The 27,166-nt window shown below is 47.9% G+C and overlaps 1 protein-coding gene across 1 annotated transcript; it reads left to right on the forward strand.

The window, feature by feature from the left end:
- Nucleotides 1–26,265, forward strand: LOC142578133 (uncharacterized). The gene is made up of 4 exons (XM_075687538.1): nt 1–125; nt 17,857–17,995; nt 19,937–20,174; nt 24,796–26,265. Exons 1-4 carry the CDS (start codon nt 38–40, stop codon nt 24,976–24,978), a joined length of 648 nt encoding a protein of 215 aa, XP_075543653.1. The 5' UTR covers nt 1–37; the 3' UTR covers nt 24,979–26,265.
- The last annotated feature ends 901 nt before the right edge of the window (nt 26,266–27,166 follow it).

Genomic DNA, 27,166 nt, shown 5'->3' on the forward strand with positions numbered 1-27,166 from the left:
CAAAAGGTCTGCGCAAACTGTCGCACCGTTTCACACCATGGTGGTGCGGATAGAGAAAGCACGCTCGCCGCCGCCGTCCCGGGTGCTGAGGCCGCCGCTGCTGCTGCGGGATGCGCCGTCGAGAGGTACGCTCCGTTCGATGCCCCCGGCGTTGTGAACCCTCTGCCGATCCACCGTTCATTTGTTTCCGCAGTCCCCCAACGCGAGGGCGCTTTCAATTGGAATAAGATCGCGATGCGACCAGGCGTTACTTCCAAGAAAGCAGAGCACCGCTGTTCCGCGAACGCGCGATGTTACGACGATATGTGCCGATCAAGTGACTAGCACCAGTGCTCACTTTGCCCCAGTGCGCTGAGCTAAAGTTTTTGCCATCTATGTTGCCGACAACTAGTACAGCTTGAATGTTAATAATGACACGTTGTTCTCGCAATCTCGGATATGCGGTACGTTATAAATTAGGTTTTTTAAAGGCGATTGTTGGGCATTTCGACGTTGTGTTTCGGTGTAAATGATGGCTCTTCTTGCAGATGAGATGATTAGTTGTATTTTTAATGTTTGCCATAGGGTTGTGGTCGCGAGAGGAATGCAGACACTGCATTGTGAGCTCGTAACCAGAAATGGCGAGCTAGGCTGTGCGAAAAGATATTTGCAGGACAGTAATGGCGAATGCTCGGGAAGACTGTGCAAAATTGTATACTTCAGTAAGTATTGTTCCGAACTCCTTCATTCATAGAAAAATTCATTAGCTCTCAAATTTGTGTAACGACTTCTGAGTCGCGTGTTATTGGCACCTAACCTATAGTACGAGCGGCCGCCGCACTTCGTCAGTGCTCGCACCATCGACTATTGTCGACCACTTCGTAGACAACGGAAATGGGTTGGGCTCCGCCTCGCTCAAGAGCTGGTAAATTAAATCTGCGAAAATGAAGGGTGTGGAGAAGAAAGAAGGGGAGGGTAGTCCACTTACCGATAGTTTTACACCAGTCATTCGCACATATGACGTGCGTTAGCGTCAAAACTGCTAATTTTCGGCAATTTGGCCCCGACAGCTTCACCTTTATTTTGGTATATATTCTGGCCCTCTCGGCCTCTAAAAACGACATTAATGTCAATGTGGAAGCGAAACAATTTCGAAGGTCAGCTCGTTACTAGGCAAGGAAGGAGATAGCTGTGTATGGACCCTTTCGTACATGTAGAAATCGCAGAGAGAGAGAGAGGAATACAGGAAGGCAGGGATGCTAACCAGTCAATAGTCTGGTTGGTTACCCTACGCTGGGGGATGGGAGAAGCGGATGAGAGAGAAGGGAGAGAGAAGGTTTAGATACGTGTACGGACAACACTTGAGTTAAAGCCGCTCGCGCAAACCAGAAGTTCTGAGAAAACACAAAAGTGCCTTCACTGCCTTCTGAGCCGCTGATCGGTCGGGACGGTGCTCTAGTATTGTCAGTTCACTCAGAGGACGATCACCTAATTTCCTGAATGTGTTGGACAAAGATTGTTTTTCTGCTTGAAATTGAGGACAATGGCACAATAAGTGGTCAATGTTCTCCTCGCGTCCGCAAACATCACATGCAGGACTATCAGCCATTCGAATTAACGCTGAGTAGGCATTCTTGAAGGCAACTCCAAGCCATAACCGACACAGAAGAGACGCTTCACGCCGGTGCAGACCGGCTGGAGGTCTGAGTTGAAGTGATGGGTTTAGTCTGCGCAGTCTTGTGTGCCTTGTATGTACGGTATTCCACTCTGCTAAGGAGATCGTGCGTGCATGAATGCCAAGTTGTCTCGCGGCGTCGGTCCTTGAGAGAGGAATGGGGACGCAGCGGTCTTCTTGGTTTGACGTCTGAGATGCCTTATCGGCGTTATCATTTCCAATGATACTGCAATGACCTGGTATGCACTGAAAAAAGAGATCATGACCTTTTTCTCTTAAGTGATGGACAAGTTCTGCGATTTCACACGTGAGCTGATCGTGAGTTCCATGTCGGAGAAACGAATGCACACATTGCAAGGCCAGTCTTGAATCGCAGAAGAATTTCGCAGAATTTTCTAGCACTTTCAGCACTTATCACTTGAAGCCCGTCGCGGAGAGCCGCGAGCTCTGCAGCTGCAGGTGTAGTGACATGGGAAGTCTTGAACCGCTTGGTGGTTATTCTCATTGCTGGTATAACTACAGCGCCACCGGAACTGGTTGATGAAGTTGATCCATCAGTGTAGACGTGTGTGCAGTCACTGTATTTCTCGTACAAGAGAAGTAAAGTTAGTTGATTGAGCGCTGATGATGGCAAGTCCGACTTTTTCTTAAGTCCTGGGATTGTAAGGTTCACTTGAGTACGGCGCATACACCATGGAGGAATGTAAGGCCTTGCCGCAGGTGTGTAACCTGATCTGAAAGAGGCACAGTGCGCGAAGACAGTCACACTGAATGTCATGTGGGGCCTATCTACTGGGAGACTTGCTAGGTGGTGGGTAGGGGTCCGGGCGCAGTGTCTTATGTGCAGACGCATTGCTTCAATGCTAATGTGCGTTCTAATAGTGGAATCTTGAGCGACTGCAATAACTTCAGTCGTTGACGCACTCCGCGGTAGATTAAGACATATCTTGAGGGCTTGGGCTTGGATGCTTTGGATTATATTCAGGTTAGTTCTGCAGGTGTTGGACATGACCGGTAGGCTGTACCGCAGGAATGTAATAAAGAGGACCCTGTACAGTTGCAGCGTAGAGTTTATTGGCACTCCCCTGGTCTTTCCTGCAAGGAACTTAAACATATGGCAAATTCCTGTCAGGCGTTTTTTCACATAATTCACATGAGGGGTCCAGGAGAGATTTTTCTCAATGACCACCCCCAAAAATTTGTCACTCGTGCTGTACGAGATCAGTTGTCTGTCGACGGATATCACGTATGGAGACATTGATTTCCTGGTAAATGCCACCACTGTGCACTTTTCGTATGATATATGAAGTCCTTGTTCTCGAAGGTAGGATGATGTTAAAGTGGCTGACTTCTGAAGCCGCGCGCGAAGCTGCAGTCGCGTCACAGCCGACATCAAATGCAAATGTCGTCGGCATAGATGGAGAGCCTAACGGTGCCTGGCAGTATGTCGGCGAGTCCAATGAGTGTTGGACTGAAGAGCGTTGGGCTGAGTACTCCGCGCAGAGGCACCCGACGGTTACTGTAATGCTGGGAGGTCGAGCCACCCTCGGTAAATATGAAAAAAGATCTCTTATGTGGATCGCTACTTATCCAGAAATAGACTTTGCCGCCAAGTCCTACTGCCTCTAACGCGTTGAAAATCACTTCGTGCGTTGCGTTATCGTACGCTCCTTTAACATCCAGAAACAGGGCAGCAGATAATTTTTTGCAGGACTTCTGGTGCTCGACGTACGTCCCCAAGTCGATAACGTTGTCTATGGAAGAACGGCCACGCCTGAAACCGGCCCCCGCATCTGCATATACCTGTTAATGTTCGAGGTACCATTCTAGACGTGCTAGAACCATCCTCTCCATTAGCTTTCCGATGCAACTGGCAAGCGCAATTGGTCGGTATGATGCAATGTCTACAGGCGACTTGCCAGGCTTGAGCAGTGGAATTAGACGACTGGTCTTCCATTCCTGGGGAACCGTACCTGTCTGCCAGGAGCTGTTCAACAAGAGCAGGAGCACTTTCTGAGCCTCTTCGCCCAGATTACATAGGGCACGGTAAGTTGTTATACCGTCGGGTCCTGGTGAAGATGAATGCTTGCCCAAGGCCAGTGCAGCTTCGAGCTCGTCCATGGAGAAAGGACTATCCATGCGGGGGTCGTGTGAAATCGTTGAGTGGTGGAGCGTCGATATTCCAGCGGAACTAGTTTCGCCAGCAATCCTCATGCAGAAAGCTTCCGCTATGTCACGCTCGCTGCATTGCTGGTGAAGGGCCAAAGACTTAAAAGGGTCGCGCTGCTGAGGGGTTCCACGGAGACCACGAACAGTTCTCCATATGTGATACAAAGGTTTTCGTGGATCCAAAGACTCGCAGAATAACTTCCACCTTTGCGATGCGAGTTCGTCCATGCGACGCTGAATTTTTCTTTTGAGTTCTTCTGGCCAACCTAAAGTCATGTACGGACTTCGTGCGCCTGAACCTTTGCTCTGCACGGCGACGAATTGCACGAAGCTTCTCCAGCTCAATGTCGTATTCGGTGCGTGTATAGATTCTCGGAAGCAAATCTGTGGCAGCCTCTAGGGCACCCTTTATAATGTCCTCTAGGCTAGAGGACAAGTCATCACTACAGCTGTCTTCGACAATTGATTTGAACATTGGCCAGTCTATGCATTGTGTGACACCAGCTAACTTGGAGCCCGTCAGCCCTTCAATCCTAGGATAAGTGGGTAGGTGGTCACTTCTCCGCGTTTCAATATCCGGAAACCACCTGACGTTTCCAGTTAAGGAGCGTGAAAGAAAGGTGAGGTCCAGGCAGCTGCAGTAGGCAGTTCCACGCAGAAAGCTGGGGCTTCCATCATTTAACAAGCACATTTCTTGTTCGGAGGCAAATGACACTAATCTTCTGCCTCTCGAGTTTATCTTAGAACTTCCCCAGAGATGGTGGCGGGCAATAAGCTCTCCAGTCACCAAATCACCAAATGCTGCGGAGTCGCTGTTGTGATTCGCCGTAATCTCTCGCAGTCCAACCGACTTGAGGGCGATATGTAGGCTCCAATTAATGTAAAAGTGAGCTTGCCTTTCTTCACTGTCAGACATACGTATTGGTTTTCTTGGTCACGTAACACTGGATGATGGACATACGTAAGATCACGTCGCATGAATACGATGATCTTGCTGCATTCTCCGTGGGTGGCGGACATGAAACACTCATACCCGAACAGTCTGATGTTATCTGATAGGGGGCTCGCAGATGACTGAGAACTTATTCGTGAACACAAACTGCCGAAAGTCCGACATGCGCGACTTCAGTCCTCTGGTGTTGCACAGAAATATCGACGCGTTCCGGACTTCATCACGAAACAACGGCTTCAGGAGAGCCATGATTTTAACCAAGAGCTGCAAGTACTGGACTCAAAGTGTCCAGCACCTGTAGCGCGCTTTGCGCAGACGAAGACTTCATGTTAATAGGTATAACGCGAATGGCATTCATGAGCGACCGCAGAATGTTGGTGACCTGGAGATCATCAGCCAGCGTCGCTTCAACAGTTGCCGAAGCCGTCGAAGTCGGTGCGTTTTGAGGTAACTTAGAAGAAGGGAGTTGTGCCCTCGGTAGCTCAGGCCATTCTTTAGGACGGGCGAGCCTCTCCGCTTTGTTTGCTTTCGTTGTATCTGTCTTGATGGCGCAGTGCGGTGATGCGGCAGTCCTTCTTACGGTAGCTGGCGTGTACCTATCTGCAGTTGCGGAATTTCGTGAACGATTTGGGTGTCGATGCCCACGTCGCCGAATAGCGGCAGCAGCCTGTCGATGCGTTGAATTGTCCCGCACCATTCGTTTTAGAATCACGAATTCCTTCCACACCCGTGGGCAATCCTTTGATGAGGCCTTGTGAGGTGCACTGCAGTTAGGGAACTTTAGAACATGTGTGCTGCAGGCGTCTTCTGAATGGGACTCAGAGCACCGCGGGCACACGACGTTGTTTACGCAGACACCCTTCACCTGGCCAATCTTGCAACACTTGAAACACTGGAGGGGCTTCGGTACGAATGGTCGTACTGGATGGCGGACATGTCCTACTTTGAAGTGGGAAGGAAGGCTGTCTCCTTGAAACAAAATCTTCACACAGCGTGTGTTTTCCAGTCTGAAAATCCTTGTAATAAAATTGCCTTCTGTCGTTGGCTTTATCAGCGTTGGCAAGTCGTCATTAGGGATGGCAACGTCGACGTCATAAATGACGCCCGCAGTACCATCGCCGCCTGTAGAGATCATTGATCGCACCTTTACATTGTCGATATCAGTTATATTACGTAGGTCTTGTAGGGCGCTGCGGTGTAAGATATCAACTGCCAGGAAATTTTTTCGCGAGGTAATTCGCACGTCTTTAATCTCATTTGGTGCGATTTTCTCGAGTAACGAAGAGAGGACCTGCCTGTTGAGGAGCCGCAAATTGGTCGCCGGGCCCACGGGCATAAAGAGCACAGTGTGCGGCCAGCGCAGCGATGCATTCTTCACGGTAGAAGCACTTGGCGGCGAAGATGCGTACAGTAGTCTTCTTTTCGCTGATCTACTCATAACGACCTTGAAGATATCGTCCGACGAGTTGTAGCTGTCCGAACATATCTCAGTGGCCTCGCTGTCTGTATCGCTTGACGCATTTCCACGTTTCCTGGACGCTAGCCGACCTGACGGCTGCACATCACGAAAGTCCTCGGGGATCTCTTCATCCATTGCGGCAAGGAGGGAGCGGCAGCTCCCAGAAATGCAGGGAAACAAAGCGAAAAAGCGGAGACAAAAGCACAAGCGTTCTATCAAAGAATCACTTCGTCTTCCTAGAAATCGCAGCGTGTTCAGTGTTAGCCGAGAGCTCAACAATTTTATCAGCTTCGGAACTCCCCACAGACCTCCTATTTCAGAATCGATATATAGTTATTGAACAGTGCAGACATCTGCTGGTTGTCGGGTTACCTACGGAAAAAATACAAAATTTAAAAGCTGCCCGCCTGGCACCACGATAGAAGCAGAAAAGTAGATCTCAGAACGCACTGTTAGAAGCAGCCGAAAGAAGGTTAATTTTCATTAAGCACTCTTTGGCAAGCGATGAATGACTACATATCGAGACGAAATTTCATTTTATTGCTCAACTATGGTGTCCAGATTACTCAACTCATCGCAGATCAACATTCAGAGATTTCGAAGCGAAATTTTGCCACTGGTGTGATTGAAAAATGCTGGTATTGGCCAGCCAAGCAGCTATGCGTGTCATCTCAAAATTCAATACAAGTTGTAGCATTTCTCATTAGGCTTAAGTTAAGCGCTGAAAATAGCAGGTTACCTTTGATTTTTAATATGAAGTACCACTTGGTACTACGGGTCAACACAATGACGAGTATGTTCATTTACAATAGTATCCGAAAATTTCGTATAGTAACACGATAGACTTTACATACGGCCATGCGGGCAACATATAAAGTCAGAAATCGCAAGCGTCAGCTGACGACATAACAGTTTATATAATTTTAGGATGAATGTTTATACAAATCAATTGACTCCACGTTAAAGAGCTTCCGAATACTAAGTGCCTGAGATTGACTGCCTAATTTTGATGCATAGTTGGTATGAAAAAATTGCATATTTGAATAAGCAGCCGTATACAGGAAAGATATGGCCAGGATGCAACAGCAGCAAAAGCAAAAAAATTTTCTCTGTGCACTGGTTGTAATGAAATAAAAAACGCGCATTCCGTAAACTAAGGATTCTCCTCATGCGCATTAGCCAATTTCACAAGAACGTAGTTTTTAAAACTAACTGTTACCAGCGATTTTCTTTCACCTCGCTCGAGTAAAACACCTCATCTGGCGCGGGAGTTGTCAGGTTGTAGTAACACTTGTGCCACATAGCCCCTGAACTAGTCTTCGATGCGGACTTGCCCATATTACTGCGGTGGCTAATTCACTTCACGTTCAATTTGCTTTGCTCAGGCTTTGCGGAAGTCACCGGACAACTGCATTTTAGGAACATGCACTGTACTGGGCGCTCCATTGAACTGCAGAAAATTCTCACCATGGTTTCTTACCAACCATAATTTGTATTTGCGATATGCTTCGTGAAACCGTGAATAGCTGCTGCGAAGGCTCCATGGCCTCTGTTTCGGCGGCAGCATTCTCATAACCCAGCGTTCCTTACGGCGTCCTGTCGGTAAGATACCTAGTGTTATATAAAGACATGTGTGTAGAAGAGCCGGCTTCTTCAGTTGATTCACGACCATTGCGTCCATCGTGAGACGATTTGGCTGACTCCTGCATTCCAATGCGGAGTCAGGCCCCAATGCGCTCAAACGAAACGAAGGGGAGGAGCGGGCGAGTGGCGCGCCACCATTCGGGGCTGCGCCGTGCATAGCGAGGAGGGGGTCTTCTGTGTTTGCCGCAAGATGGCTCTGCGTGTGCGCCAAGCTCCGAATAAATGTAGCGGAAACGTACTTCGCTACGCGTTTAACTGCGACTTCTGTAATTCACATGCTCATAATTACCGATATACACCGCAGTATAACTTTCTACGGCATGTTTCTAAGGCAACACCGCATTCACTAGAGGCGCTTTCGTCCTGTTTTGGACCATCGAACTCATGGCTGAGTGGTAGCGTCTCCGTTCACACTCCGGAGACCCTGGTTCGATTCCCACCCAGCCCATCTTGCAAGTAGTTTTTATTGATGAATTGCCTTCCGCCAGTTTCGCTCACGGCCAACGCCGCCGATGACACCGGCTTTTCTGCGACACGAGCTCCTTAACGCTGTCGCGTTAAAGAGAGAAAGAGAAGGCCGAGGCAGTCACAGAGCCCTTTGCTGTTAACGATAGCGAGGTGGCACATTCACCATTTACACGGCTGCCACGTGTCCGCCAGGAACGTGAGAAGATGCCTGAGTGCGGAGCCGTGGTGCCGGCCGGGCAATAGCAGCTCGGATGCCGAGACCGCAGGGAGTCCCAGGCGTCGAGACGCAGAGACAAGAGAGAAGCGTAGAGAGAAGCCCTCTGTTTGGAAAAAGCGGGGCAAAAACAAAGACGATTCTCGATTGGTTCGGCCTCCCGGCACGCCGAGGAGGCCGGGGACGGAGCGAGGCCTTTGCTGTACCTTCGGGATGTCGTCCAGGAGCAGCCGACCGGGAGGCGCAGCAGGAGGGACCACTCCTGCCTTGTGAGGCCGCGTTCGAGTTGTTTTATGGTACAACGGCGTGGAGTTAACGCGACGCGTCACCCCCTCTCCACCGCCGGCGCCGATACACGCTTCGGCGCGTAGGCGCATGCAGCGCTTTCTGACGCGTGTCTGTGGTGGGGCTTTACTTCGTCGAAGCGTTCCAGTGACAAGCGTACATTGGCTGGATTTTATCTTGACCTGTACAGTCGTGCAGCCCTTTCGTTTAGATGGAGCAGATTGCACGCAAATTGACACTCCGCTATATCAGCCCTGTGATAATGAGCAAACTTCTCGAAATATGTCAGGATATATTGCTGTCGCCTTTCGACAGAATCGACGCTAACGGTTTTGGTCACATCGGGCCGATTAAGTCTGCAATGTCAATCGCACGAGTCGTATATTTCATAGCAGATCCAAAACAACATATTGAACTTGGCAAGCATTGACGTTCGACTTCGCTGGTAAGGCATGCTTAGGATTGTTTAAGCGCATTGCTTGGTGTGTGTCCACTCTGTTGTTCTCGTTGTAAGCGCGCTCAAAAAATCGCAACTATATTGAACTAGTCTGTCTGTAGCTGTCAAATCGAGAAGTAAAGCAAAAGTGTCGCGCTCGTTGCTGAGCCATGCACTGATTAAATCCCTACACAGAAGATTGGACATCTGCAAGTGCTAATTGATGGCAGGTCGTCATCCTAATTTATGTTGAACTTGATATTGCATAGTGCATAATGACAGATGTTTGTGACTAAGCGTTCATGAAGAATGCCAGACAGGTGGTCGTTGTCATACCATCAGAAGCACACAGTGGAACCTTCAAGAGCATTGCGATAGCGAGCTTCTCTAACAGCGGAAATGGCGTGTCTTTCTGTCGGTGCATAGTAGAGTGATGTCCCCACTTTTCCAGTGAGCGATGAGAAAACCAGAACAGAGGCGTCGTTGACATGAATCTACATATAACGACGCGTTTGAAACGTCTCGACGGATCACCCACGCACTACAAGTGAAACTGACTGATCGGTAAAGCCTTCTTTTCACCCGAACTCTGGTGGAAGCGATATGGCGAGCATTTAGGGGTTAGTACGTGGATTGATGTTTTCCTTTCCGTTTGTGAAGGTAGTGAGTGTCAACAAAAACAAGCATTTTGAAGGATATACTCGGCAACGATGGTCCAATTGAATGTGCTTCATGTTTCCTGTTTGTACGAACTAGAACAGCACTTAGAACCTGTTTTATTGTCTCTTGAATCTGAGTTCATTCTCGTTTAGGTCTCCATTCTCGGGCCAGATTGCAGCATATCTAACTCTATTAAGTCTAGTTAGCTCCTCAGTCTTTCCTCTACCTCTTCCTCTTTCTAGAGCGATCTGATTCGGAGCCTTCATTAATGTCGGTGCAAAGCAGTACTTTAATTATGTCAAAAAGCGTGCATCGCAGAAAGAGTAAATAATGTGCACTAATGGAGTAAAGTTACGCTGGATACGCCATAGGCCGCGCGCCTCACTATGTACCTTGTAGAAGGATCTTGTCGGTGGAGCGAACCAAAAGTTGCGAGGCTCAGTCAGGGAGTTGGATTGCTGCATAGCTCGCTGACGGCTAAAACACGTTGTAAAGGTGCTTAGCGGCGTGGAGTCAATCAGACTGCGAAGACAATCACGAGCTGTGATAATAAGGCGGCTGTATTGGTACGTAACTCATGGGAGACTAAAGATGCCTCACTAGAGAATTTCCATGCGGAATTAGGCAAGTGCTGTGACGATCCTTCAGTGAGCGGTACTGTCACTAAGCTCATAGGAGGCTGTGACCAGTAACTAGAATACGCGTACGAAAAGAAGGCTTGCTGGTTCAGCTTGATTGAAAGTCGAAAAAGCGATGTTAAGCGGGGACTGCAACGGAAAGGCTAATGGACCACTTAGGGCGTAACACTGCTAGTGTTGGGAGTGCCAGTGTGCATTTGTCGGGAATAAGCGAGCGCTACACCAGGCCAAATTTAATTCATACAGCCAACTATCAGTTTTCATAATTCAAAGGTGGATAACGAGGTCACACGGGAAAGAAGTCCACACTGTGTAAAGCACGGTCTCGTGTTGGAAGGCCTGTGCGATATATATGCTCAGAAGCATGTGTTCTCTGCCTGCGTAAAGTGCACGTCATCACCAAAACATCGAAGGTCAAATCGCAGGTCAAATCGTTTGCCATTTACAGATACAGGGTGGTAGATGGGAGGCCTACGTGGTACCCAAGCCGAGGACACCATGTAGGCAGCACCCCGCGGGAAATGACTTACCACACCGTTCTCCCGATCGTATCTGGTCGCGCTTGTACCTACTACTATCTTGAGCGCGCTGAAGTACACGTGCCACACCAAGTCACCCTCTTTGTATGACACCATCAAGAAAGCTGAACGCACGTGCTTATGTTGTTACCCATCTATGTGGTAAAGTGACTGAATGCAAGTACAGCAGGCTATCAAGACGTCCGCATAGTGGCGGAAAGCAAACGTTAAAACGTCTGTGTAGGAAATATTGCGGTGCACCATTGAAATATCATATGGTCAAAAATAATTTAGAATCCTTAAATAGGTTGTTGTTCCAAACAGATATTGTGGCCTTAGGTTTGTTAATGTGTTCGATCTTGTGTTGTCTTGAGGATTTAATAGCGTTTCCCGCTGTCATACTCGCGAAGCTCATTCTGTATTACGGGCATCATTTACAGGACACAAAGCATGCGGTTCATAGCTGAGTCAACGCGTGCCCTATACTCCATGCACACCATTAACCGAATCGTATGTATTGAAAGGGACACACTTTTAGGACTCCCTTCGGGTTTCGCGAAAAATCACTCTCCCATCTTAATTGGATGCATGCAAAAGGAAGTTAGCTGCAAATATGTCTAATGAAGTTGAGTTTAGGAACGATCAGGGCCATAAGTGAATTGACAGCTGAATGGCAATTAGGAAAACTTGAACAGTAGCACGAAAATGTTCTCACGATGTAACAGTGCCATAGAAAAGGGAATGGAATGGAATGGAAAACTTTATTGACTCTTTTAAGGTTTTAGCCGGTCGAGGCCGAAGTCTTCGTTCTTGAAGCTTGGGTCCTCTTCAGCCATGGATGGGCCCCTAGTCCAGGGCTCCACTGAGCCGGGCCGCCTCGCACGCGTGCGCTAAAAGAGCTCTTTGAGCCTCTAGCTCGCGGCTGGTGAGCCAGCTCTCCCATTGCTCCGCACTTGGTGTTTTGTGTTTGTGGAATGCCTGGTTTCTTGTACACTCCCATGTAATGTGGTATAATGTTGGTTTAGCTCCACACCACGGACAGGTTGCGCTATACTGCGTGGGGAACATCCTACTTAGTATGTGTAAGTTTGGGAAGGTGCCCGTTTGCGGTCTCCGCCATCCTGCGGCCTCCTCCTTTGTTAATGCTTTATGTGGTGGGGGATATTGATATCTTAGCCCCTTATAGAGGTTTAATAGCTCTGAATAGCTGTTCCCGCAGTTGATCTGTGGCCCCTCTGGGGCGGTTGACGTCCCTGCTCGGCTGGTCATCCCTCGAGCTAGGCTGTCCGCCCCTTCGTTGCCCCTGATCCCTGCGTGGCTTGGTATCCAGATAATTTTATGTGTGGGTTGTCCCTCAGCGATTGGAACTCTGCTGAGGATCTTGAGCGCCGTGTTACTAATTCTGCCTCTTATATAGCTCCGGTGCGCCTAACTTCTTTCTGAAGGTGATTGTCTTATTTAAAAAAAAATTGCTTGATGTCGTTTAACATCCCCAATAAACTCACGGGCATAATATAGCCAATGTGCTTGGTAAGGGTTCCAGATAAATTTCGCTCATATGGTCCTTAACGTGCGCCAAAACCTATGTACACAAGGGCTTATGCGTCCCGCCCATATGAGAATGCAGCAGCCACGGCTAGGTATGGAAATTCAAGTCAAGGTTTTTTGGAAGCACGGAGAGAAAGAAAGGCTATGGATAGTTGGAACTTATACTATAGGAGAGGTACAGCACTAACTCTTTTGCGACAGTTGGCTTTAGGCGTTAACCTGTACGTATACATGGTAGGAGGTGGGTCCCAGCAGAGTCTTACGGGTTGCATCAAGTGTAGTTGGTAGACGTGTGGGGCTAGTGACAGCATTGAACACTTCGCGGAATTGCCGTGACACCTTGTGACAGTGCTTTTCCACGTACGCGTGAGGGAAGTACAGGCCAACCCTGCCCAAATTCTCCTCGGAGACACGCCTTGAACCCTGTGAGTTTAGCGGAAACTGACACGTTGAAGTAAGAGCGCGTGTGTTCGTTTGTGGTCCACAAGCCCTGTAATCGGCGTAGGCGGTGTGTGGGCCACAGCTCGTTCGGCGTACTGTCACATGCGCCACTGCACCCACAATGACACTCTGATAGACCTCGGAATGACTATTTTATGCACGACTTGACTTTTCGAGGTGTGCTTCATGTTAATTTTATTGTTTTACGAACGCTCGAGGCACGTTGACGCCACCGCCGCCATCGTGCTGTACCGCTATTGGTGGCGCATGCGCGGAGAGTTTAGAGGGTCTCTAGAACGAAGCGGGCGCGCTCTTAAAGGGTCCCTCACCAGGTCTGGTCATTATGAGCTGACAAGCGCAGAGCATGCAATGTGCAATGACGATCGTGGCTGCAAAGTATTACATCACTACGCGCGGCGGAAAGATCTGAATTTTAAAGCCGAACGCTGTTTTCCCTTCTCCTCGCGGCCGCCGCGCTCCAAGCCGGAGGATGACGTGCTAGCGCGCCTACGTACGCGTGTTCGCGTGTGACGTGGCTCGTGGTGACACGTGACTTCGAGAATTATTCAAGGCAACATCTGTTATTTGTGTGATATGTTGCTGGAATAGACGAATTAAGGCTTACAGAAATAATAAAACACACAAACCGAATGTCTGCGTGTTTTTTATTTACTTCGCAGCACGGCAAGAGAGATGTACTTCCGTTTCGTCTGCTTGTTTCCACGTCGTGCAGTCGCGCACGCAGACACAGAAACTATGTCATTTTCTACCCTTGTACCAGCGCGAGATCATGCTCTGTGGGCTGCGCTAAACCACACAATCGCAACAGCTCTCGTGCGATGCCGTTAGCGGAAGTGCGCCGCGCTGTAAAAAAAGCGAGAAAAAGAAAAGGGAAGGCGGGGCCCATGACGTATGCGTCAAGCGATCCTGGAGGTCTGGTATGGGAGAGCGCAGGGAAGTAATATCGCTTGCGGAGGCTAAACGGGGCGAGTAGAGAAAGCGTTTATGTTTGCGGTGAAGCTCGCCTCCTGAAATCATGTGTTCGCGACTTTGAAATATTTCTATCTCGGCTATTATTGAGCCAATTTGAAATATTTTTGGGGCAGAATGCTCCCTAGAGGACATGTAACAACTTCAAGCGTATAACCAAAATTTTCTATGGGACCTGGTGAGGGACCCTTTAATGGCGAACTGTCCATTACCGTGCGTCAAACACCGTATGCAGATAAATGGCAGGCGAGGCGCGACTAGTCGTTCCTCCACGATGTTACGCCTCAGAAGATGATGAGGCACCGGGGGCTATACATACCCGTGTGTTGTTGGAAAACGCTGCCCGACACCTTTTACTACGGCCCGTAGAACAGACACGCACCTCACCGCACTCCGAGGGCACAGACGGCTTCACCGTAGCCAACGTGATCGTGCGTTGGTCGACGTGCCGCACTGCAGTAATGGCTGCGAGGTCACTCGAAAACCACAAGCGGTCACACACAACACAGGCCACACAAAACTGGTTCCCCATAAACTCCCTCTTAAATCTGGCCGTTGCTTCGGTGAAATATTCCAAGTTTGCGAATCGGGGCCACATGGACGGTTCGCATTTCTTTCCACCTCGCAGTCCTCGTGGGCAGCACGCTTACGGGACCGCCACCCCGGGAGAGTGGACTGACAGGAAAAGAAACACGCAAGCGATTAAAACGCCGACAAAGAGAGGGCGGTGCGAACGTAGACAGGGTCGACGCAGGTCAAAGTCTAGTACCTGCTCTTACCAGCTTAATACATGATACGGTTTGTATTTGATCTTAAGACATTATACTTATTTTTGCAAGTTGGCGGAGTTCTTAAAGGGAAGCTGAAAGCTTTTCCAGACAAAGTGAGTGAAGAGCAGTACGTCGTGGTTTCCAACCCTCTGAATCCGAATATCGCATCGAAATTGAGCGAAAGAAAGCGTAAACATTTTATTTCGACGAAAAGTGCAGCAGCAGACACGCCCAGCTCGCGCGCCTTGTTTCCGCCTGTGATTGGTGGGGCGCCTCGTGACGTCAACAATGGTGTTCGTCCGGACTGACTGCTGCCGCTACACATGAAGCACGGTGCAAAGTAGTTTGGTGGTGTTTTGCTGAGACGGTCATGGAAATTTTCGAGAGCTTGCGTTTCTCTGAGGAGTTCGGCGTTAAGTCCAAACTCCACGAGAGCGATTTTGCGCGCGATGGTGACGGGCGACGGCTTCGAGCGACAAAACGGGCCGTCGCTTCAACAAATCGCTCGGTGTTGTCGCTCGATCGTTCGTTTCTAGAAATCTAGAACACGTCACTCGTCGCCCGGAAATGCTATGAGCGACTAGCCAATTGTGCGAAGCCGAAACTGGATGTACATAACTCAAATACTACTGTTTGTCACACGGAACGAGCAAACTATTGAATTTTACACGTGCAAGAATAAGAACCTAGTGCAAGACCTTCAGAAATATATTATGCTCCTTCTTCAATAAAATACATCAACTTAAATTGATAAAGCATGCGTCACGCTAGTTTCTGAGCGTATATTGCTGCTCTCATACCGGGAAGTCGTCGCGCAAAGCCGTCGCTCGCATGGAGTTCGGCTTTCCGACGACAAGTGAACGCGACAGCCATCGCCTCGCTTGTAGTGCTGTCGCTGTCGCGTGCAAGATCACTTGTAAGTGGTTTGTACTTGTACATACCACACGTACGTACATACTTGTACATACTACATGTACGATCCGATTGCGAAGAGCCGGCCTCTCCAAGAAGCAAAAAATGCTGGTGCAAGCACTGCTTTCCACGCGAACGAAGGCGAAGTGTTAGCATCTCCTTGTGTTGGAAATGTTCTTTGGCGAGTATGTTTTTTGCTAAGCTGCATTCAGCGTTCAAGTGAGTACGTTTCCGGTAAAACAGCTGTAGTGTTATGTTCCTGCATGCCTCCTCGTAGAACGTTAGCGGTGATGCGATCTTCGGCACTTGTGCGCTGCCCCAAAGCTGTCGGCAATCTACACAGACGGTTTAAACGCGGGAAAAGTTTACCGGCTGTTGTAGTACGTGTAGTATAGAACCTTCATCAGCGCGCCATCCGCACGCTACTCGTAACCGGCGAATTCTGTCGGCTTCGTGAGAAGGTCGGTTTCTTATGTGTGCGAAAGAAGGGGGAGCGCAGCGTCTTGGCGTGAGCAGGCTTTCCAACACATGCAAACTTTACGCTTGCACTGCGTTATGGTAGCTGCATGCAGGCTGTTTCACAACACACGTGCGAATAGGAAATTCGCGGCGCTTGGCGATGAAACCTGCGTCAAGGGTGGGCGAAAACATGCACCTTCCGTTCAGCGTGCTAACTATTTTTTTTTAGGAGAACCCAAAGCACGCATTATTGATAAACTCCGGTAGTAATCGTCACGGAAGTCGTTAGAGCACAACACTGTAGTTCTTGAGCGCTTGAAGTTGTTTCGCTTCCCAGCAGCCTCCCACTTAGCTGAAAGCTTCTTGTCTTGCAGGAACTAATGGAACATGGGAACATCGCCGCGGTCGCTGGTGTTCGTGCAAGCGTAGGCTGCACAGAACGCCGGCATGATCGGCCTACAAGTTCAATTGATGCTGCGCACGTCAACTACCACTCCTATATGCATACAAATAAAGGAATGTAGGGTCGAGCGAAGCAGATTAGGACGGCACGCACGCAGAAATAAGCCCGGTCAGGCACGGTCGCGGAGACTGCGAAGTAGCGGAACACCAGTGTTGACGTCACTAAGCCGCGGTTTCCGGTCTCCGCTCGCATCGTCAGCGTCAGCAGCAGCGCGCGGCGCTCGACGGGGGGCGGAGCTAGAGCGCAATTTTAACCGACAATTGCGTCGCTCCTAAGTGAAAAAATCCCCTCCCCCAAATTTTACCTTCATGGTTTATAAGGTTCCCGCATCCGTATATGAGCGTCTTATTGAATTCGACAGACTCTTCAGCTTCCCTTTAAAGGCTGTTTCACCACCGCCGCGCGTCGGCCCGGTATTTCACTATCTTCGGGATCGGCTCACGTATGGAGAGAAATTCTCGCTCTACATGGCTCAATTGACGCAATCAGTTTTTTCCAGAACCTAGCCATATACATCATCGCTGCAAGAAATGCGACTATTGGCTCGTCGCATCGCACTTCCAATGCGTCGAATTCATGTAAACGCGGTAATGCGCTGTCACATTGTACATTGCCTGTAGCTGGCATGTCGCATAACTGGTGGGACATTTATGTTCAACACAGGTGCTTAATGGTAACATAAATTTGGCCAAATTCCTACGACAACAGGACGCTACCAAAGAGCATGGGCATAGTTCCTAATACAGAAAACTTGATATTTGCACAAAAATGTGTCTTAAAAAGAAAGAGAGTGAGAGAGAGATATGAGGAAAAATGAAAGGCAGGGCGCTTAACCAGGACTGAGGCCGGTTGGCAGCCCTGTACTGGGGGAAGAGGAGAGGTGGGAAAAAGATTAAGAAAATAAGTGAAAGCACAGTGTTGATGTCGGCTACGTAGTGAAAATTTTGAGCGCTGTATCTCAGGAAGTCGCTCAGTTCAGTTGTTTTTAGGTATCGTAATTGTGCTTTTAGTCAAGCGTACGGTACCAATACGATCACTAAGTGGACAGTTTATCAACAGCCCCCTCGAACGGGACGCAAGGACGTGGTAGCAGGAACAATATATGACTGACAACTGCCCATATAGATTGTCACTCTAGGCGATATTCATTTTTGGAATTGTTGACTGGGAACGCAGGTCGTGGCTGCTCGGATTGGAAGCGACGAACCCTTCAGGCTTTCGTCTTCGTCGCCATCTTGTCTCCGATGTGCTTGGCACCCGGTGCGGATGCTTTGTTCCTGAAAAAGAAGCTCAAGCTTTTGAAGGCCAGCAAAGGGTGAGGTCAGCGCAATGCTTTGGAGTGGCAGCGCGCATCCTGGGCCGTGGTGGTTTCTCGCGCCACCCGCGTCAACGACCGATGGCGACAGATTGTTGTATATCTTGCAATACAATCGAAACAGGTTATAACTAACGTACTCTGATTATGGATAGATAAAGAAACACAGAAAAACAGCCGCTGGTGAAATTTATCTCAATTCGGATTTATGCGATAAAGAAGTTTCGATTTATCCGTGAAAGCCTTCCCGCTACATAGAGCGAACGTTGAAGGGGCGTTCTCTATGTTCGGTGTCGTGAACGAGAAGCAGCGCGTCAGAATTGCCGATGCAAATATTGTAAAGTGGGCTTCTACATATTACAAGTTGTAACCTGACACAATGATTTTGTTGCCCATGGCCCAATAAATGAATTTTAATATTTACTGTGTGTTCTTGTATTAGAGAACAGATGGATAAATTTGGGAAGAAATAAGTAAATAACAGAGAAACTCTCTTTTTGGGGCATGCAAATATATGTTAAAAAGAAACGCACAAAATATACTCCGAATTTATTTTTTAAAAATGAACTGTCGAAAACGCAGAACCCTATTTATAACGAACCACGACTAGTAGCTAAGACAATCCGAACTCCTTTATAATGAATTTTGGCTAACTTTTGTGATGCGTTCATTATAAACGAATTTGTTGTAATTCATAGTGAAAGGAAGCAAGGAAAGAATCGATTTACTGAAAACTAAACTACGCATAGTGGATAATAAGCTTTGCCTGTGCTCTGAACTACATGCTTTTCCGACTCACAAAGAACAGCATTTTCGAGATTGTGTGGACCTGCTCCGGTCTAGCTTCCTCAATGTGACAAATTATGCTGGCATAGTACATCCACTGGAGAAAGCACGCTTGAAAAAAAAAAACAACAACACTAAAGATAACTCCCCAGAACGCTCTGTTCGCGGCACGCAATAGCTTTGTGGCCCAGGCAGCAGACGCCCCGACTTTGATATATGAAATGCCCAGCTCTTTATGAGGTAGTTGTTTTGACCCGATAGCGTTAAGGGCGCTTTGTCGCATAAAACCCGGCATCGGCGCCGGCTGCGATGTGCGTATGAGAAAAATCAACCCGAACCACGCGTCCCAATCCCAGCAGGCCCTTCGCGTGGCGCAGAGGCGCTATTGAACTAATTGAATTTCTCAAAGTAAAATGTGTCAGGAAATTGGTAAAGTACGACTGACACACCGCCTACTGACAGGATAACGCCAGATTGTAACTTGAATGTACGACAAAACATAATTATGTAACGTGGAGAAACTCAAACACAAACTCTTTTTTTACAGCTGTCGTTATAGGTATGTCTTAGTCGGAGTGGCTCACCCCGCTCGGTTCCTTGTAATGCCATCCAGACGGCGCTCGACTCCGCGCATCCTTGGCAGCAGTAGCGCCTGCCGTGGGGGAGAGAACGAAAAAAAGGAACGGGAAAGCTCGCCTTCGTCCAAGGCGTTGACGCCAGCGTTTCCAGGAAAATATTACGGTTACATAAGCTGCATTTGCGGTCAAGCGTGAGAAGCAGTCAGGGATCTCTGAATGTTGTCGCGTTCCACTCTTAGAGGTGAAGCTAAAGCATCATCAACATTTTTTTGATGAGAGGTCAGTAACTTTCGATTGTTCTACGTAGAGAATAATTCGCTTTATCCGCGCTGAGATAGAGCGAAGGACATTACAGCATTCGCCGTAAGCGATCCTTGGCTAGACTAAACTGTCTCGGAAAATCCCACTTGCCCGCCCAAGTGAGCCATCTAACCGAAAAGCATGGCGTGATTGAAAAAAAAAGAAAGAAAAAAAGGTTGTAGCGTGGGGACGTACGCAAGAACACTGAGGGACACGAGACGTCGACTTTCGCCGACAGTGACCAGCTATAACGCGATGGACGCTTGGCCATTTGCAGCAAGCTTGGTCTTAGGCCCCAGCCCCAGCCGCAGCACGCGGTTGGCGCAGCGTGGTTGCCGCCGCCTCAGTGGGTGCCGCCCCCTCACCCGGTGCCGCTGGGCGGACCTCCGGTTGCCCACTGGAGCTACCCTGGCGACTACACTGGGTGGGTGCCCCCGCCAGCGCCACAGCCAGTGCCGGCGCACGGCTGGGTTGCCGCACCACCAGCTGTGCACGCTGCCCACCCACCACCGCAGGTGAGAGCAGTGCTCGAAAGCCTCCAATTGCAGCGCTTACGTAAAAGGGGCCTTATAACAACTGGTTCTATCTAAACCAAGTCTGACCTGACGATGTTAAATTACGAGATCTTCAAACTCGAAAATAGCCAAGTTTTGAACGTATATAGGAGCTAGCCTAGGTGCAGACAAAAAAGAGCCGACGATGAACTACATTGACGCTTCTCTTTCTTTTCGCTGTACCGCTTGTTGGAAAAGTGATACTCGCCAAGTAATTCTGTTTGGCGCAAAGCAAGGAGGCATACAAGGTGATGATCGCTTTTGTGTTTACGGAATTTCTAAAACTCGCCAGTTGCAGATAACATGATTCTATTCCGTAAGCATGATTATTCAGGGAGGTAGACATGCACGAAAAATCGAAACACATATTTAACTAGTTAACGAAAAACCCCTAATTATCTTTTGGATTAGTTAGTTTATGACACACATTGCAGTTTACGAGTCTTAGGCGGTGAGTTGGCAAAGCGTATCCACTTGGAATCAATTCTCAGAATGAAGCGAGTTCGGAGGTATGCGCCATCAAACTTACCGTAAAAATGGACAGTTGTTCCACTTATTTTTTTTTATTAAAACGCTCTTTCATGCATTGAAGCACAAAAGTAACTGTAATGCCCATGTATTTAGTTACACTTTGCGAAATAATGCCTCGAAACTGACGTCATCCTGGAAATTCATTCAAGTGTACACGTCTTGCAAGCTCACCGGCTACAGTTCGGGAATTGCAGTATGTGCCACAAAATAATTAATTAAGGAGTTAATTCGTACATTTTGGTGATTAATTCAATATGTGTTTCGATTCCTCGAGCTAGTAATGTCCGCCTCTTCAACTAATCCAGCTCAAGGGCAAGAATTATACCATCTGCTAAGGCGATTTTCAAACATTCCGTAAATCTTAAGAATGATCACCCAGTAGAACATAGATTACCCATGTCTTTCTATTCTTTCTGTGTGTTCTTTCTTTTTCTTTCTGTCAGTTTCCCTTTCTGTCTGTCAATACTTCCGTCTGTCACTCTGTTCCTTCTGTCTGTCATATTTACCTGCTATACTGTAATGATGCCAGCTTCCATAAGAACGAGTTGTTCTGTCTAGCAATTTTTCACAAACTTGTTCTAGTATACAATATGTCCTCCAAGAAACTTCACCGCAGTGGAGTTTGTCTTTCTTTTTTGCATGCAGTGATTGTGAAGGCTAGCTTGTGGCGTCGTTGGGAAGAGCTGCGGTTCGTTCACAACGAGTAGTCTGAAAAATGCCACCAAGCATTAAAATTCCGGTGACTTACCACTCATCCCCTGCTTTTGAACAACACATATGATTGACTGATTGATTGAATAACGTATATTATTTCTTTTCAATAAAAAAGAAAGCAACAATGCATGCTGAGAAGCCGGCAGGAATGTCTTGAGTTGGAAGGGAGTTAACGGCCACTTTTTACTAAAGCAGTAGCGCCTTGGAAAGCCATCATTCCTGAGCATCTGTGCCCGTATTTACAGACGTCCTCCTGCATACGATCGTTTCCCGATTGGCTGGTGTTACCCTTGATAGCAATGGGTGACAGTCTGACAATAGCCGCAACAATGAGCAATGCGTGGGAAAACTTCTGTGAATTGGGGGCGCTATAACGTACCGCTATTCCAAAATGTTTCTATTATATTTCTGGAACCAGCCGTCCACGATTGGCCAAATTTTTTCGGGCTACACCCCCGCCCCCTGCCCCCATGTTTATCTCTCACATGACGTCCCCAAAATTGAAATCTCCCCGTCTGATATGACGTACGCACACGGATTATGCATGATTATATCAAGCAAAAGAAAAATAATCGCTTTTGATTCTACACTTAATTGGCCATCAGCCCGCCAATATTGAGAAAAAGATGTCAGGCTGCGGACACTTCGCCTGTCTGTCATGTGACGTCACAAAACTGCGAAAACTCACCACGTCAAAGTGACGCGTACGCATTAACGGTGCATTAATACGCCGAACAAATTTGAATTTTTTTTCGGACTAGCCGGGGGCGGCTCCGTTCCGAAAGGAATAGATGTCCGCGTACCAAGTATTCAGGAACTGGCTACTCGGAGCTGCCGGGGACCATAAATTTATTTGCGTATAACAAACATTTTCGCGTGGCAATACCACGTTGTAAAGCCCTTTCATCGCGTTTACAGCATTGCTCTGTCGACTCTTCTTCGCTCAGGGACTGTCTTAGCGGCATTATTAACCTTCCGTTGCACACCGCGCCAATTTTCGACCAGCAAGCGCAAGCTGAGCAAAGGGAAGCGGGCCAATCGCAGACACCGGCAACACCCTCCGCTTCCGGTTGTCTACTTTAACTGATCAGCCCTATTGAAACCCTCGCCCCTGCTGCGCGTTCCTCGCCTCTTGTCGGCCAACTAGATAAGAAAAACCTGTCAAGATATGCAATGCTATTCGCTTTGAAAGCAAACAAAAGTGACTTAATGTAAACGAGGAGAGCGTTTGATTGGTTGGTTCAAACAACGCAGCGGGTCACCACCTGATACTTGCGTCGGAACTTATGTAAATTTGACGACAGGAGCTTGAATGAAAACAGATTGAAATAGTTTTACGCTATAAGGCCCAGGGTCGCCAACATTCATTTCTTCGTTTATTTGAGGGCTCTTCCAACAAAAAAGTGTCCTTAATAGCTGCCGCTAAAGATTCTAAAAAAATGAAGCAGACGCATGTGAATATCGAATCACTGGTTGGTTTATGCATTGAGCTTAGTGCCCCAACAACAAAAGCGATGCGAGAGGTTACTGGTAGCAACGCTCCGGATTAGTTTTGACAACTTGTGATTGTGCAGCTTGAATTTTCAGTGCAAAAAGGGCCGGAACTTCAGAGAAGCACTCACGGAAAGTCCTTCATTAGACTTAATTAGACGCAACGGTTAATACATTTTACAACGGGTGCAAGGAGGTCTCGTCGTCACTTACTTGGTGCCTCCGACTACCATCTTGTTGTAGGGTTATTTAACAGATATGTGAACACGTAAGGCACATGCTCAAAGATGTCGAACATGTGAAAGCTTTGTCTTCTTGGCGAGGCGGGTCAAGTTTTTGTCTATTAATGTCCTGCATTTCTTTATTTTGCCTCGTGTCGCGGATTCGGGCCTTATTGTTTACTGTGGTCTTACCTGCTTTTCCTATGTTGCCTTCAATGGAGGTGAAATAAAAAAAAAAAGAAACGTCCGGGCACTTAGATTTAGCTGCACGTTAAAAAACCCTCAGTGGTCAAAGTAATTCGGAGTCCTCTACTGCGACATTAATCTAGGCAAATGGCAGGAAAACCCGCACCACCGGACATGGAGCAGGCTAAAACCAATAAAAATGAATTCAGAGATGTTCCAACCCGCAAGAGTCTTGGAAATCGATTCTGATTTCGGCGCGTAAAACCCCAGAATTTAAATAATTTAACATGTTGCGTTTCATTTAGCACATGCGTACTTTCTTGGGTTGTTCGCGCTCTGTGCAACAAAGATTCACGCAATCACTGTCCGTGTGTGCTTCTCGGTCGTCCCTGTCCTTTTCGAGCTGCAATTTCAAGTTGAATCAAAGCCATACAGCCCGCTTTTCAGTTCTTTCATTTGTAGGGTGCATCAGAAACGCTTAGATAAACGCAGGAAAGGACTTACAACAGTAACGTACTATTTCTGCTATCCGTCAGCTGGTTTTAGTAAACTTAACTTTTAACTTCTGTTGCACATGCCGTATGTTATATGAGGTCACTGTTTTCGCAATGATCCCTTCCACTCTCTTCTTTGTTACCCCACCTCACCCGCTTGACGTTAAAATCTTCATCGCAGAATTTTCTTCGTCTGTTATTAGGCCAACCTTGTCGGGTCTAGTCTTCACAAGTAACCTTTATCACCTTCTAGCCACTGCATATTTCGCCATGTGCAGTTATTCGAAGAGAGGCGTCTGAACTACGTGAGTCCACCCTCTTGAAGGATGCTTAGAATGGCTGGGCTTTTCGGCACTTTTGTTGGTTTAATCTGTTTCAACGCTACCCCTTGCACGCTACAGCGAGTACTGTCTAAAACAATAACATTTGTTTAGACTGATAGCTATAAAGAAGGCGACGCAGACAGTTCAACCAGGGTCATGCCCATTTGGCAACGCTACACGCAAGCAAGAGGTTAAAGAAATATGAGAAGCAAGAGGAAAGTCAATTTCCTCACACCGCCAGATGAACGATGCATTCATGTACAGATGTGACGCCCATTTGCGTACGAGAAGCGTATTAGCGCTTTCGCAGCCTTGTGCATACTAGAGTACCTCGGCAAAGGCCCCAGGAATGTAGCTTTTGAGAACGGTGTGTAATCTAAGCGGCCAATGCGCATGTCTCTGAGAGTCGAAGGACACATTCTCTGTGCCCCTCTCCATTAGTTGAAGCATATAGCGCTGTGTCCTGTGGCCTCCGTTTTTCTTCCGAATTTCCGCGGTGCTTCCACCATGTCTGTTGTCCGACTATAGACCAGCCAATGTTCGGTCTTTCCTGCATTATCGTCTCGGCTGCAAGCGCGTGTGACAGGATTCTAACACGCGCACTGCCCCGTGTCTGCCGCAGGGGCCCGCGACGACGTACGTGGTCGAGGCGCCAGTGGCCCCCGGAACGGCGTCGTTCGCATCGGCCGCCGGCAAGGGAGCGCACCGGCCGAGGGGACCGCAGGAGTACCAGTACACGCTGCACTGTCCTTACGAGCTGTACGTCCAGGCCGAGCAGCCCACGAACAACAAGGACCGCTGGTGACGCTGTTCGCGGTGCCTGTCGACCGACGGGCGACACCGACCTATATACTATCTGCGATGTTGAACGAGCGGGTCGCCACAGCCTTCTGAAAGCTTCAAAGATTGCGCATAAGCCTTTCGCTGTGTAGATACTTGACGACCAGTCGTCTCGACACAACACGTCACGCTGTTCCATGGTTGAACTTCGCTGTTACCGAAGAATCGAGAATAGCTAGATTAGGCCGTCGTTAAGAGGAAGGTTTAGCCCAGGTGATCCTATATAAATGCATGTAGGAGGAGAATTAGTTTTTTTCGCAACCACTGCACCAAATTTGACGGAGTTTGTTGCATTTAAAAGAAAAACTAGATATCTAATGACACTTGGTTTCGAAATTTTATTCTAGATTGTAATTTTTTTATTAAAAATTGGCAAAAATCACAAATGCTCATGAAACAAAACTATCAAGTTTGCAACTCTCTCAACTCAGAAAGCAAAATTTATATCACAATTCTGTGAATTGCATCTAATAGTACATCTAAAGCGGACAAAATTGATACGTTACATATGAAGCTAAAAAATTTAGTAATTTGGAAATACAGCTTTTGCAGAACCTTTCTAACAACCTAATAAATTCACGTAAGATATAAATTGACATATCCAATTTGTCCGCTTTGAATATTCTAAGGAATGCCGTTTACAGAACCGCGATATGTGTTCTTGATGCAGAGCTAATAATTTATAAACGTTGCGCGTCTATTTTTTCCGAGCTGTCAAATTTTCGAAAACCCTTTCCCTAAAAGTCAGCCACTAAATCGACATTCCACTTGCAACAGTCACTAGAATTTAGCTTTCTCTTTCAAATGCAACAAATGCCATTAAACTCGGTCCACAGGTTATTTCAGAAAAGCATTTCTGCGTTTTACATGTATTTGAATAGGCCGCGTCGGAGTTGGGGCCGAGCATAAGCTTCCTCTTAAAGGGCCCTTTACCATGTCTGGCCATTTTGAGCTGACAAGCGCAGAGCATACATTGCGCGATAACGATCGTGTCTGCAAAGTATTACATCGCTACGCACCGCGGAAAGATCTGAAATATCAAACGGAACGCCGCTTTTCCATCTCCTCGCGGCCGCCGCGCTCCAAGCCGGAGGATCACGTACTCGTGTGCCTGCGCCTACGCACTGGTGTCCGCAGTGTGACGTCGCTCGTGGTGACACATGACTTCGAGAATTATTCAAGACAACGTCGGTTCTTTGTGCAATCTGTTTGAATTGACGAACTGAAGTGTAGAGAAATAATAAAACACACAAACGGAATGTCTGCGTGTTTTTTGGTTTACTTCGCAATTAAGCAAGAGAGATGTACTTCGGCTTCGTCTGGTTGTTCCCACGGTCGTGCGGTCACGTGCGCAGGTACCGAAACTATGCCATTTTCTACCGTGTTTCAGCGCGTGATCATGCTCTGCGATCTGCTTGTTCTGCCTCATTATTCGTGTAGCACTGAATTATACCGGTAGTCATATTCCCTTGTGCACAGCTCGCACGCGATGCCGTCAGCGGAAGTGCGTAGCGCTGAAAAAGAAAGCGAGGAGAAAAAAAAATGAAGGCGGGGCTTGTGACGCATGCGTCACGTGAACCTGGAGATCCGGCATGGGAGAACGCAGGGAAGTAATTTAGCTTGCGGAGGCTAGACGGGGCGAGTGGAGTGAACGTCTTGCTTTGCAGTGGAGACCACCTTCCGAAATCATGGGTTCGCGGAACTGAGATATTTCTATCTGGGCTATGAGCTAATTTGAAAAAAAAGAAGATTGCGGCAGAACGCTCCCTAGAGGACACGTAACTACTTCCAGCGTATAACCAAAATTTGCTATGGGACTTGGTGAGGGGCCCTTCAAGAAACAACGGATGTTCGCAGTGGAAGTTTTCTGAATAGAAGAAAAACAGAAAGGGGACAGAGTGTACTGCGCAGGATCGCTGTTGCATGTGTTATCACTGTGCAAAATTTTAGCGGCCTAAATTTTATATAACACAGCAGGAAGATATGCAAAACTCAACCTGCTTGTTGCAATAGAAGGCCATTCATGTTCTGTCCCCCCCCCCCTCCTCCCCTTGCCGGCTCCGCAAGAAAATAAATGAAGCTGTGGACTCTAGGAAAGGACTTTAGAAAAAGGACGCCAGCGTATGGCACTTGTCTTTATAAAGGAGTCTTGC

The sequence above is a fragment of the Dermacentor variabilis genome, chromosome 4 (assembly GCF_050947875.1).
Source record: "Dermacentor variabilis isolate Ectoservices chromosome 4, ASM5094787v1, whole genome shotgun sequence".
Lineage (NCBI taxonomy): Eukaryota > Metazoa > Arthropoda > Arachnida > Ixodida > Ixodidae > Dermacentor > Dermacentor variabilis.